At 41.2% G+C, this 14294-nt stretch overlaps 1 protein-coding gene across 2 annotated transcripts in view; it reads left to right on the plus strand.

Annotated features, from left to right (window-relative positions):
- Nucleotides 1-12737, plus strand: part of TMEM218 (transmembrane protein 218) — a 111462-nt gene extending 98725 nt beyond the window's left edge. For both annotated transcript variants that reach the window (XM_069225623.1, XM_069225622.1), the window contains exon 4: nucleotides 8360-12737. In XM_069225623.1, coding sequence (XP_069081724.1) covers nucleotides 8360-8494 — 135 coding nt within the window. In that variant the 3' untranslated portion in view covers nucleotides 8495-12737. The remainder of the gene's footprint in view (nucleotides 1-8359) is intronic.
- Nucleotides 12738-14294: the final 1557 nt, after the last annotated feature.

Here is a 14294-nt window from a genome sequence, read left to right on the forward strand (position 1 = left end):
TAGCTAAGGGGGGCATGATACCTCTTGTGATTCTTTTCTTTTATAAGTTAATTGTAAAGGGTATGCTCTTTCCAGGGATGCTCTTGAGCTCCCATTTTTAACAATATTACATTTTGTGCTGTATGTAAAAACATTGTTGATCTCTTGTCCATAAATGTTTGACTTTAATTTATTGGGACTTGCATGACCTCCTCATTTTCAATCACCATGCATTACTTGCCCATCGCCTAACCACCTCTCTCACTCATTGTCATGCCTCATATATAGCAGATAGCTACCTGGGCATTCTCTTAATGACAGATGCATGGCTGCCTCCCACCTCTTCCCTCCTCCTTGATGAACTCCTTCATAGCACCTGTACTGCCTCACACTAACAGAGTAGGGGGTGGCCTAGCCATCTTCTAGAAGTAAACCTTCCATTTCACTTCACTTTCTACTCCAGAAAATCCTCCTCCATATACATATTTTCCCAGCTAGTCCTCACTCTAGTTCAAGCCACCCCCTTATATGTGATCTGCTGCTTCCCATTATTCAACAAAAATATCGTCCCAGACTTGACTGAACCAAAGTCCACATCTGCCATCACAGGTGCAAATAACACCTAACTCGCTGACATTAGAGTCCGTTGAGATCTCGCTGACAGCTCACGCATAACTCCACATCATCTACTCAACCAAGCTTATATCACTTCTCCCGTCTAGGTCTTGAGATAAGTTGGACCTAGTTGAATCAGCTTTCTCTTTCTTACCTCTGTAGAATACCTTCTTGTAGTCTAGTCTGACAATTGCATTATTTTCATCTAAGCACCCAAGCGCACTTTTACAAATGGAGTTTCTGGTTGGCTAGGGCATTCATCTCAGCCAAGCATACACCGCCACTCTGGTCAGGGCGAGTAAGTTACACACTGAAGATAACCTGTGCTCACCCCCTAATAGCTTGACTCAGGGCAGTCAGGCTTATCGTCAGAGGTCACGTTTAAAGCGTTTGCGCAACATGCTCACACCAGTGACACAATAAATACACTACAAAAGAGACTCCACAGAGGTTTATATATAAAAAACATAAGGTATATTGGGCACAAATCATAGAGCAATATGCCATGACTCGGTGATTACCTTGTCACTGGGCAATTGTCCCAAACATAACCATGAGTGCAATAAGAAAATGACTTTTAGGTTGCCAAACATCATGAACGAAAAGATTCCTGCGCATCCTATGTAGTTATCATGGTAGACCTGATAACCTATTAACGTAAATATCTACATAACTTATAGCATTAGGGCATGAAATGGTGTGGTACAGCATCTAGACCACCACACATCAGCATAATTGCATGAGCGTGGTCCTTGTGCACACTACGTAGATACTGTAGAGTACTTGCTGGTCTGTGCCCTAGGAGACCAAACACGACAGTCATTAGCAATGTGAACGACGCTAAGGCAAAGCACATTAATCAGTAGAGACCCATGAATTCTTCCCATGACACCACTCTTTGGGATCCCCTCACCAGAACATCGCGGCTGGTGCACCTGCACTCTTATTATGTGTTTTGAAATATTTGTGATAACTGAACCCCTGTGAGCTGAGGACAAGCATCTCCGGTAGGCTGCCGGAAAGCTAGTGCGCCCTCTATACGAATTGTAGTAACTTCCAATGGGAGCCCAAACTCACTTTCCGAGGCCAGCAGGGGCCTCGGGTGAGGGCTTGCCTCGCGAATATGGCCGGGATCACTCCATGATCCAGGTAAGGCATCCGTCAAAGTTCCTGGCAAGCTCCAATATATCAGCCATGAGCGCGTAGCTACTGTGAATATTAGTGCCCCTCGAATAGGGGACCGCACAACACTGAAGTCTTGGTAGGGCGAGCCCTTTGGGTCCTCCTCTGGGTGCAAGGTTCCTGGATGAAAGTGGCAGCTGGCAAGCACACTCCTGGAGTAGGATAACTTGTGTCTTGACCAGAGCGTGGGTCGCCGGATACACCCCCTCTGGGCTTTGACTGTACTTGCAAGGGCAGGAGGTGGTCTCCGTAACCACTCCACTCATCTCCTCTAGTGGCTGCTGCTTTTACTCTGCACAGCTACACCCCTGCATGGTTCCTCGCTTCTCCCATCCTGGAGGGGGACCACGCCGAGGGAGTGTCAGATGATCGACTTTTGAGGTGCTAGGCAGGGAGAGGGGGCCTCTGGATGGCACCTCTCTCCAGGGTGGTGTACTTTTGACATCCCTCCCCCCCCCCCCTTGTTGAAGCCGCACCGGAGGATCTCCTGGCTCGCTTACTGTGGTGCTGCACTGATGTGCTGGAGACTGGGCGAGGCCACGAACCCAGGGCTTCCCTCGGCGCTGTCATGGCCAGTAGAGTGCAGTGCTGAATGATGCAGGGGAAGCACATGTCAGTCCTCAGCACTCACGAACGCCAAGAAACTAACAGGCAAGCACTGTTCGCGAGCTGGGCAAAAGTGTTCTCCACGTTCTAGTTTTGTAAAACATAAGGTACTCCCCACATGCTACACTTGTAGAAGTCCAAGGCCAGGAAACAGTGCTCTGACGGCACCTTTTGTTTTCCCTGAGATTCCCTAATCAACAAGTAGGGCAAATCAACAAGCCCTTTGCGTGTGCTGGGCATAGAAGGGGTAGCAGACAGGCCCGCACATGAGGGTCCCTGTAAAGAGGTGGCAGTCCTTCTCACAGCCAAACCAAGCAGGTAGTCACAATGGCAGTCCCTTCTGGCAGCACCCCAGTGCCTTCGAAGAACAAAGTCCGGGACCAGCTGACATCAGGGTATCAAGCACAAAAGCAATCTAGAAGAGTCTTTTATGCCACCCAGCAGCAGCTAGCAGGCCAACAAGGGAAGAGCAGTCTAGCACTCCTTCTGACAGAGGTTCAGTCCTAGTTCCAAAAGTGCTCTAAGAATCATGGGTCAGGACCTCCTCTACTTATACTCAAGCTTCAAGAAGGTGGGTGAAGTTTCAAGCCAGATCTGACTAGTTCCAAGAATTTCCCCTTCTCCCTTACTCTGGCTCCAGACATCAGTAAGGGGTAAATTAGCCCTTTGTGTGAGGGCAGGACATAGCCGATTCAAGTATAAAATGTAAACGACCCTCCCTCTCTCCCACCCCAGGAAGACCATCAGTATGTAGATGAATACAGCTGTAACCCTGTCATACCTAACCCTTCATGATGGATGGCTGTCTGGAGACTATGAACAAAGTGGCATTTCTAAAATAGTAATGTAAACTCTACCTACACCAGTAAGCAGGATTTCTCACTGCCATTCCAAACATACCAAACTTGCCCACGCTACTGCTCACAGATCAGAAATTACCACTTTGACATACATAACGGAATTCCCAATGCAAACCCATGTGAGGAGCAGCACTCACAGCTGTGAAAAATGAAATAGGCTGCTTGTCACTACTGGGACACGTAGCGCATAAAAATATATGTCCTAACTTTTACATACACAGCAACATAGGGCTATCTAGAGTGTACCTCAGGGGTGGCTTAGGTGTAGTAAAATGGGAGTTAAGGCTTTCGCAATTAGTTTGACTTGCAAAGTCAGTGTGGCAGTAAACTGCGCATGTAGGCCCTGCAGTGGCAGGCCTTAGACAGGTTTGAAAGGCTACTTTTGTGGGTGGCACAATCAGCACTGCATGCCCACTAGTAGTATCTAATTTACAGGCCCTGGGTATATGGTATACCACTTTACAAAGGACTTGCAGGTAAATTAAATAAGCCAAACGGGTGTAAACTAATTATACCAAGTTTTAGGGGAGAGAGCACATGCCCTTTAGCACTGATTAGCAGTGGTAAAGTGCCCAGAGTCCTAAAGCTAACAAAAAAAGCATCACAAAAATCTGAGGAGAAATGCAAAACATTTGGTGATAACCCTACAGAAAGGGCCTTGTCCAACACCCACTGACAAAGACCAGCTCAAAACAAATGAAATATTGTAATAAGCTTTCAAATGTTCCCATACCTTTTCTCCAGCTGCAACCTTTCAACTTTTACCCTCTTTATTCCTGGCAAAGATACTTCTCCAACACATATGCCTTCCATACAAACATGGCCACATTAAAACTATTCATACTGTGGTACACACAAAAACGCACCTCATACAAAAGTGAAATCCTGGAATCACTCACGTCAGCATGTATAACTGAAACATAATCAAAGCAAAATCCGACTACTGTGAGAAATCCATTACAGAGGCCACCAATGAAAATAAGTATGTTTGTTTATTGGGACAAGTGCCCATAAAACATGCAAAGGTATAATGGCAGTAAAACCATATACATCTTCACCATAAAATGCATCCAAGTTTAACATTTTTCAGGTTGATTACATTCAATATTTAACAAATATTGAAAATTGTGCGATTCCTACTGCCACATCACAAAAGTGCTTAATAGCCAAAAGTGCAGTTGCCTCAGATCTTGACCATATCGGATGTTTAAAAAAAACGTTTTAAAAAGCTTCCCATGAGCAGGTATATAAAAAAGGACAATCAATATAAAAACGAGAAATGGAGCATTTCATTCTTTTTTTAATTTTATTTTTTTAAGTACACTTGCCATTGTTGTCCTGAGTATTTGTGAGCCATTCAAATCAAGAGAACATCAGGTTATAACCAAGTCGCATTATTGAGTAATTCTATACAAAGTTTAGGATCAGTTACATTTTTCATGTAGCAAAGAAGTTCGGCATGACCTATTATGTTAAACACAATAGAGGATTTATTGGGTAGCTATTCCATATCCACCCTTTGGAAAACCTGAAGGTTGGACTCGGAGTATGTTTTTAAGGAAATGACACCCACATCCCTATAGTGTTAGGTAAATTCTGCATAGTTTTAATTTCATTAACCCTTTTGACTAGACCCGTGGCCTGTTCCCTTTCACTTATAAGGATCTCCTCCCAGCATAGTTTTAATATTTTTAATGTCTATTCACATAAGGACAGCTTATTTACAAAGTTTAATAGGTATGACCCTACCAAATAGTATCAAGTTGTAAAGTTGAGATCTCGCCGTATACTTTGAACCATAGTGTCCTTAGGCAGGCTAAAGAGACGTTTTAATACTGCACTCTCAACAGGCTTCCAAATGTCCCCAGGTTTTAAAAGCAGAGCCTATGCTCCATACAGGACCAACAGTGGGATTAACCTTCATAAGCTTTTGTAATGGGAGCTAGTGAAATACTCCCCTGAATATGTTTGAATTTCACTAGAGACTATGTTTGCAGCAAGGCTCTTGCCTTTATTATCTTCATCCAGTTTCAAGTTCTTAAGGAATGGCAATCCTAAGTATTTATAAGAATTTGCCTCTTCAGTTTCCTTTCCATCCGGTAACCATTTAAGGTCTGTTACCTTTTTCCCAAAGATCATGATCTTTGTTTTTTTTTAAATGTAGTTTCAAAAAGTTTTAATTGTAACACATTTATAATGCCTTGAGTTTTCTCTGAGGACCAGTAGCAATAACTGCATAGTCTTGAAGAGAGATTGTCTGCATAAAGAATGCGTGGAATATGTTGAAAACCCTTCTAAGGTAAAAACGACTGAGTTGTTCTTAGGGCGGCAGAAAAATCTGACACATATAGACTGAAAAGAGAGAGGTCCAATTCCACCTGTGCCCAATTTGTTATGTTCAATGACTGTACAAAGAATAAAAGATCATGGGGAATATTCCAGGCCCTCAGTTTCTCTCAGAGCCACCCTTTCCCACTGTAACAAAGACTGTGCAGAAGTCAGTTAAGCAAGAGATATCTTAAATTTTTTCTATAGGGAAACACAATGATCAATGGCGTTGTGACCCTCCTTGTTCGATGGGTGGAGACCATTTTTTGGAGACGCATTCTTGGAGGCGAGTTAGTAAAATTTTAGAAAATACTTTTTCATATACATCTAACAGGCTTATTAGTCTGTAGTTGGATGTCAAACTTCCATCACCTTTTTTCAATATCCATTTTACCACAGAGAACTTCTAGGTATCAGGGAATAACAGGTATTTGGTTATCCATTGAAACAGATGCTGAAATACTCCTGCCACCGTTCACTGTTGGGCTTCATGATACCAGGCAGGATATTTTCTGACCCTGCCTTAACTAGAAGTCTAATTTTTAGGAAAGGCTCACCCCCTCAGCGGCCACAATTAATTAATTAGCAAAACAAAAGTAGCCTTGAAGCTTGGACAGAATCTGTTTCAAAGCTGACATCCCTTCAAATAGACTTTTGCAGTATGCATCATGTCTTTAGGTAGATATTTTCTACCACTGTTTGTTCTTCAGTTTTCACTCCAAACATTTGGAAAGGTGGGGGGTGATATAGTCCCCTGCAGCTACCCTCACTACAAAGTCTGTGGGGATAAAAAAACCCCACCATCGTCCACAGTTCCTCCGCCTATGTCCAGCTGATAATTATTTTGCCATAAAGCAGAGCCATTTTCTCTGAAAGCCAGTTTTTACTTGTTAACAAGCGTCCTTTCACTGAACTAGCATCTGAGCATTCAATCCATGATAGGCTCATGCATGCACAGAGTTTTGCTTCGAATGTAACGGTGTCATCCAACAGATTGTGTTGTATGGCATGGAAAACGTCTTTAACCACACATTGTAAACAACGCAGATGTAACCATGCTTGTCTGAACAGCACATGGCTTTTTCGATCCTTAACCACGCATGGGCTAAACTACTCATATGCGTGATCAAGGTGCAGAAAAAGCCATACGTTGTTCTGGAGAGGACCCAGTGAGGTAAGTGTGTGGCTCGGGTCAGGGTGGATTACTGGATTACTATTGGAGTGGGTAGGGGGATCGGGCAGGTTATTTTTTTAAAGGGGCGGGGGTGTAGGGCTGGGGTATTTTTTTTTTCTTTTTTTAGGCTTAGTGTGCAGGGCGGATTTGTTTTTTTTATTTATTTAAGGTGGGGGGCAAGGTCATTTCTTTTTAAAGGGGTGGGGGAAAGTTTAAGGAAGGGCAGGTGGAGAGAACGGGAGGAAGGATCAGGAGATGACACGGTGAGGTAAGTGGTGTTGGGCACGGTTGGTAGGTAGTTTTTAGCGGTGGGGTGGATTTAGGGCCTAGGGTGGGTGGGGGTGTCAAGTTACTTTAGTTTTTAGGGGTGGTGGTAGTGAGGTTTAATTTTTATTTTTTTTGTATTTTATTTTTTTGTAGGGCTCATGGGAGCTGTGGGGTTCAGGGTAGTTTAGTTTTCAAGGGTGGGGGGTCAGGATAGTTTTTATTTTTTTTATTTTTTGGGCTCAGGGCGGGTAGGAGGTGTCTGGGTAGTTTAGTTTTATGGGGCAGTAGTGTGGTATTTTTTTTATTATTATTTTTTTTTTTAGGGTTTAGGTCACGTGGGGGGTCAGGGTACTTTCATTTTTTTTAGGGGCGGGCTGGGCGGTTGAGAGTTTTTTTTGTTGTTTTTTTTTTTTTTTAGGGCTCAGGGCAGGTAGGTGGATTGAGGTAGTTTAGGTATTACAGGTGGGGGTAGTTTTGAGCCTCAGGGCGGGTGGGGGAGGTTGCATTAGCTGCCATTCTTTCTCTCCAGCATCTTCTTCCAACCTCTTCTTCCAACTGCAAGTTAAACAAGCATTTGCAATGCAATGGGTCATTTGCCTGAGTTAGAGCTATTAACTTTTTAAACTCCTAATCGGACTTTTCTTGCCACACAAATGAAAAGAAAAAAAACGCAGCATGATCGCGCTATGTAAAATGCAGCGCGATCACGCTGGAATTGAAAACGGAAAAACCGAGAGCGATTGTGCTATGTAAACTCCAGCGCGATCATGCTGCGTGGAAAATAAAAAGATAAAGTAGTCCGGAAACCATGCTGAAAACATCGTGCCTCGTATGTTTTCATTAGTTTACCGGTGCTGTGTAGGTGGGCTAAACACCGGAAAAGGCATGTCGTATGCATGCCTTTCACAAATGAAAGCAAGCAGATTTTAAAAGGCAAGCCCACAAACTAATGAAAGTGACTGACATGACATGGGCATGGTTAGAAGCCCAAAGAGAGATTACAGCAGGTGACGGAGTGCTTTGCGCTTGCACCTAAAAAAAAACTTTCACTCATATCATATTTTACAGCATCACTGCTTCAGCCCCTCCAGTAACAATAATAATTCATTGGCAGTGGTTGAGAACTTGTTGAGACAAAGTTAAAATAATGTAAACCCACCTTTAATTGACAAAAAGTTATTTAAATGCTGCAAATAGTGGAATTGTATACCCAAAGAAAAGGCATTGTTTGATAATTATTAGTCTATTGCATAGCTTGCGTAATTTGTATTTTCTTCAATGCCATGTATTTGCATTAATGTTTATTTGTTAAAGTTTTTAACAGAGCCTCCTTTTTTATTCTTTCCAGATTGTGGACACTTTCTTCATAGGCCGTTATTTCCTAGTCTCAATTCTGAGTTTAATTTTCCTCGGAAGCCTCTTCTTGGTTCTTATTTACCATATACTTGAACCGATACACGCTAAACCACTCCCAATTCGCTGACAACTGATTTACTAGAGCATCGATTAGAGCAGGCTTCTAACTGGGCTTTTGAGAAAAGTGTTAGAACTACAGCATTGCTTATTGTAACTGGTTAAAAAGAAAGATGTCACTTGTTACCCATACAGTCACAAAATGGGTTTCTATCTGTACAAACTAGGTGTACTGTAGTTCAAAAGATATAATGAATTGTTCAGCCCTTCTTTGTAAAATCCCTTTGTCATTTCATGTGCACAGACAGTATTGTATGAAACAATTCTGTCTCCCATATGATCGGAGTCTAGATTTAGCAATTTTCATCTTTTTGCACTGTCAGCAAGTGCTTGTAAAGGAAAACATTTTATTGGTACCAGCGAATTATGCCATACTATACCTGTGGAAACAGCATTTCCTGGTGTGGTGTTCTTTTGGGATGTTTTGTTTAGGGTTGTTTATTTTTAGACAAATTATCTACTAAGTTTGTTGTGTGGCACAGTTAGTAGTGTTGATCACACATAGTAATAGAGGGTTGGAGGTTGTAATCCTATTTCTCCATCATTGAATCTTTCATAGATTCACATGCTTGAATCTTTCCCAGGCGTTGAAGTGGGAGTCACACAGTAACTTTACAATAGCAATGTAAGGCACTGGCTGTCTGAAGGCCATCAGAATAGTGATCTTCAGTATGAACAACATTGGGGAAAACTAGATCTCAGCCTGTGGAGTGAGATGAGGTGAAGGTGCTCTTAGCCTCCCCTTCCTAGAGACCCTCTTAGTTCAGACTTTTGCTGCATACCATATGGAGAAGGAGCCCCAGTACTTAGCTCACTCAGATGAATCCAGCTTTTTTCTTCAGAAGTGTTTTTTTTGTTTTTGAAATATTCCACTACTACCTCTGGTGTAGGGAGATGTATTGAATTTTACAATGGAAAACGTGTCTAGAAATAGCCTGTTTACGGTATGTGGCTTTTGTGGAAAAATTAGGGTATTCACTGATGACCCTCATAGGAAAAGCTTTTCTTTTGCCTTTACCCTGACCATATACCTATTACTGGAAAGTTTGCAGAATATTTTTTGCCAAATCCCTCAGTGACAGAAAAGGAAGACGTTTGAGGCAACTTCAAAAAGTATACGGAGGCTGAAAACCCATCATCGGAGAATAAATCTGATTGAAATTTTAAGTCCTCAAAGGAGAAAAAGGAACCAAAGCATCATGTGGAAACATCTAAGACTGAGACAGCATCGTCTCCAAAACTTCCTGAGGAGAAAATCCATAAAATATTTGAGAGCATCATCTCCAACCCTGACCAATGACCAAAAATACAAGGTCACCAGATATACCAATGCCTCTTCCCCTAAAAAGAAGAAATCAAAGCCTGTTACATTTTTGAGATCACCAGAAACCTCTATTGACGGTGGCTTCCGAGAGGATCATAGGGAAGACCTGCCTCAGTTGCCAAGGCGACTGCCCACTCCATCACCAGTGAGAACCTCTTCAATAATACAACCAAATGCTACTCAGTTGACAGTTTCTATTAATCCAGTCCAGTACATGAAAGGGGATAGGGTAGTATTAATTGTGAAAAATATTTAGATCTTACCATATAAATGCCCCAATCCTCACATTCCCTACACCGGTTTGAGCGAAGAACCTGTTAAATGTCTGTTGGTTGTAGTTGCTTTCCTCTATTATATGATCAACATCTGACTCAAAGAATGGCATAATTGATGAAGCTTAAAACTAAATGGAAGGCTACCTTCATATGTGGCTTCATTTTAGTAGATATACTTCAACTGACCCTGTAAAAAACTGTGCATCTGTTTCTCAAAGGAGTATATCAGCTGTAAGACTTAAGAATTTTGGAATTCCTGTTGACTCATAAATCACAAAATGGTGTGTGTACTTGAGAAAACGCTGTTAACGTTTAATTCCTGTGGATTGTCAGTGGTCCAGAAGCCTGCATGGAACCTGCAGCTGCTCTTCTAGGATGACCATTAATTGACAGGTATATCTTCTCGACAATCACATGGATACTCTTCATTCCAGGGACCGAGTATAATCAAAAACAATGATTGTGTAAAATATCAAAAGGAAATGCTTAACTTAATGTTATGGTAGGTTAAGAAAAGAGAAACATTTTACAGGTCATCAAGTAAACCAGATTATTGTCCATAAGCCTCTAAAATAGGATGCTTAGTAACTTAAAACTTGACAAGTTTTCAAAATGCTGGAAGCTGTTGCATGCTCTTCTTCAACTAACCCCTCATTGATGGTTCTGCTTTAAAGCAGGGAGCTTCAAAATGCAATAGAATTCCTGATTTATAGCTGGCATCTCAAGGCGCAATGCTATGTACTACCCGCTTCCCCATCGATGGACAGGCAGTACTTTTGTAAAGTATTCATTCCACTGCTACTGACTAACTGCCGCTCTTCTGCTTTAATTAATGGTGATTTTTCAAAACTAGAGCACATGATAATGTTGTGTTCTTCTAACAAAAACCTAATGCAAGTCAAAGTCTCCTTGTCTTGCAAAGGGGCTGCTTTTGCTACTCTCCTAGTCTAAGATAAGAGGCAGGCAGGCTTCAGAGGGTCATGATACGCTGCAATCTGACAAATGCTAAGCAGAAGCACAAAACATTTTTTTCTCTTAAAGATAATCTGATTTTGGGGTCCAATTGCTAGGCATTACTGGGTACATTTGCTACACATCAAAAAGCAGCGCTCATTTCAAAGTGAATGTCAAAAGAGGCTGCAAAATATGGTTTGCATATATTTTCAGAATCACTTAAAATTGTAAACAAAAAAAAACAATGTTGAACATTTAGGTTAACTGATAGTGAAACAGCACTCTTCATAAATTTTAAATTCCTGCCTCATGGAACTATAACAATGTCTTGCTGTAACATGAAATTTGGATTGGTGAATAGAATGCCTGTGATGATGCTAGATATGTCCCACTCCCTGGACAACTACACCAAACATTTATAATGATGTTGTATACTATCTGAGTCTGTAAAAGTTAATGATTAAGTGTCTGCCTCATGAAACTTATTCGGGATTGTACTGTGAGCAATCACCACATTCTTTTGATCTTGTTTTTGCATTCAGCATTGTGGTTTTGTCCATCAAATGTGAAATTGCTTCTCTCTTTTATTCTACATCATGGTATTGAGATATGGATCCAGTTTTGGATAGCAGAATGTCTGAGTCCTCCTAGAGCATTTTTTTTATTTTGTTTTATTATGAAGATATTCTGCCCTTTTTCCTTGTGAGTGAAGCAGAAGGTTGATCCAAGCATTCACAGGATTCAATGGAGTAACTTGAGGGCAAGAATGAGTCAGACTGAGAAGGTCTTCCTGGCCACTAGATACAGTACTTTATTATGCAACCTGTTCTCCAAAGCAGTGTTATGTGTTCTGATGTGCCAGCAATTGTAGCAGGGATTTCACCAAAATGAAAAATTAATCATGTTGATACTGTTGCTCTAGATCTATTTTGCTTCAGGGCTGCTACTGAAACTAACTTAAAAATGTCTATGTAGCTTTAATTGACCGGAAGGTAAACTAAGAGAGAAAAATGCAGGCCATACTGTAGGCGGGTATCAAAAAATGTTAAGCCCTTAAGCAAAACCTGACTAACATCAAGGCAGTCTGTTGACAAGTTCAAGTTGGCTCAGGTTCACTCAGACATCTAGGAAAGAGGAGATGGTAAGCCAGAATTTTAAAGAACTGATGATGGACAATAAATATTTGTAATTTCTGGTTGTGCTTACACTCATCAGTTCCTGTTATCGGAAATGTTGTGTCATTTGTTTCTATGGTTTTGTCTGATTTTGGAAAGCAAGTTTTTAGCCCTTGTACAGATAAATATTTATGAATTTTGCTTTGATCTTTGAAAATATAATTTTTAAAACCTATGTAAATGATCAATAACACAATCTGCAAGCTTTGTCCCACATTACTTTTAAATATGATTAAATTGTTAATGTTTAGGCTTGGGTAATATTCAGCAGTCTGAATTTCTGATGTACGGTTGTTTAGAGTCACTAGCAATATAGAGATATACGAAACAAACAGGAAAATGTATTTAAAGGAGGCACTTTATGATTACAGCTGAAAGTTGCACATCTTTTACACGTTATGTAAAACTGATTTTATATTTGTTAGCTAAATATATTTTTCTAAAGAAAAAAGTAATTTGTCTCTCTCTAAATATGTAAATGTATTCACTAAAAATAAAGTGATCTCCCAACTTTGGGCATCTGAACTGTTTCCCAGATTCTTAATTTTCAGGAACTTCAAGCTACTTACGCCCTGTCACACACCCAGTTTCTTAAATACCTCCAATTGAGGCATACAAGGAAATTGCACATTCCATTGGACACAATGCTTCCGGAATTCAGCCCCTTGGAGACTAAACCTCTGATGGGTACACTTTTGAAGGGTGGTATTTCTCTGATCTACTGCACACTGATATACAATACCACTGATACACCTGCGGGCCCACTGGGAGGAGTGGACGGGGCAATTAGGGACGAGAATTGGCAAGATGCCTTGATAGCCCCCCCATTCTATCACGATCTAAACCGAGTCTTATACAGGTATACTACTTGCACTGTGGTTATTTAGCCCCCATCCGTTTATTCAACGCGCACCTACTTCTGCCCCATCCTGATTTAGAGGCCTGCATGCTCCCTCAGATTTTTATCACATGGTTTGGAAATGTCCATTTATTACGAAATACTGGACGACTATTGTGGGAGAACTGACAGAGGTCTTAGAATAGACAGTGGAGTTATCACCGAAATCATTTCTTTTGGGCGGCTTTGAGGGAGTTGGGGCATGAGGCCTGATCAGGTGCTGTTGTGAGTTCCCACTACAGTGGTAAAAGGGACATACCCATCAAATGGAAATCCTTTCATCTGCCCTTGATGTCTCAATGGCGTAAGGGGGTAGACTGGTGTGCTCACCAGGAAACACAAGTTTACGAAGCCAGAGGCTGAACAAAAAAACATGCTAAGATCTGGAGCAAGTGGTGGAACTATTTTTGATTGGACCCGTTCTAATGTCTGTGTCACAATGATTCCTCTGCAGGGTTGTGATGGAATTGATGATAAATCTCTAATGATCTTACCTTGTTTCTTGGTGTCATCCAGTAACAGTTGGATGTGGTGGTTGTGCTGCTATGGACCATACAAATAGGTTGTTAAAAAAAAACTATAGTGAAATGCTAATTAAGGTTGAGGAGGTATAATAGGTTTCACTCCAAAATCTAAAAATATGGAAAGTTCCAAAGTTGAGGTCTTAATTGAGCTTAGCTCCCTCCCCTTCATAACCCTTTTTGGAAGTGTGAAAAGGATTGATGAACAAAGACAATAAGTATGTGTATGAATGTGTAAGAGTTTCTAAGATTATGTGACTAAATAACTGGAGTGACAGATTTGAAAAGGTGACAGCACTTTTTTAAATGTAAATGTATTTATATTTTGTGTGATGCTTCTGGGATTGAGAACATCACATGGATTGTGTTTGTTATCATGAGGTGTAATTATAGGTTTTAAAATGTTCCTTGTGTATATTGTAGAACATTTTTGTACTCGTCTCACGTCAAAGGAGCTGCCTCACCCCATACACAAAGAACTTCACAAAAGGCTTTTGTTACCACAGACATCCTGGGATGAGAGCATGTAGGAAGGACATTCCAACAACATCTGTGAGGGAAAAACTCTACAAGTTATTAACACTTCAAAGCTGGCACTGGGTATAAATATTGGCTCCTCTGGCACACTACAGTTCACTTCTGGACCCCCGGAGGACTCTCAAA

This window comes from Pleurodeles waltl, chromosome 3_1 (genome assembly GCF_031143425.1).
Source record: "Pleurodeles waltl isolate 20211129_DDA chromosome 3_1, aPleWal1.hap1.20221129, whole genome shotgun sequence".
In the NCBI taxonomy this organism is placed as follows: domain Eukaryota; kingdom Metazoa; phylum Chordata; class Amphibia; order Caudata; family Salamandridae; genus Pleurodeles; species Pleurodeles waltl.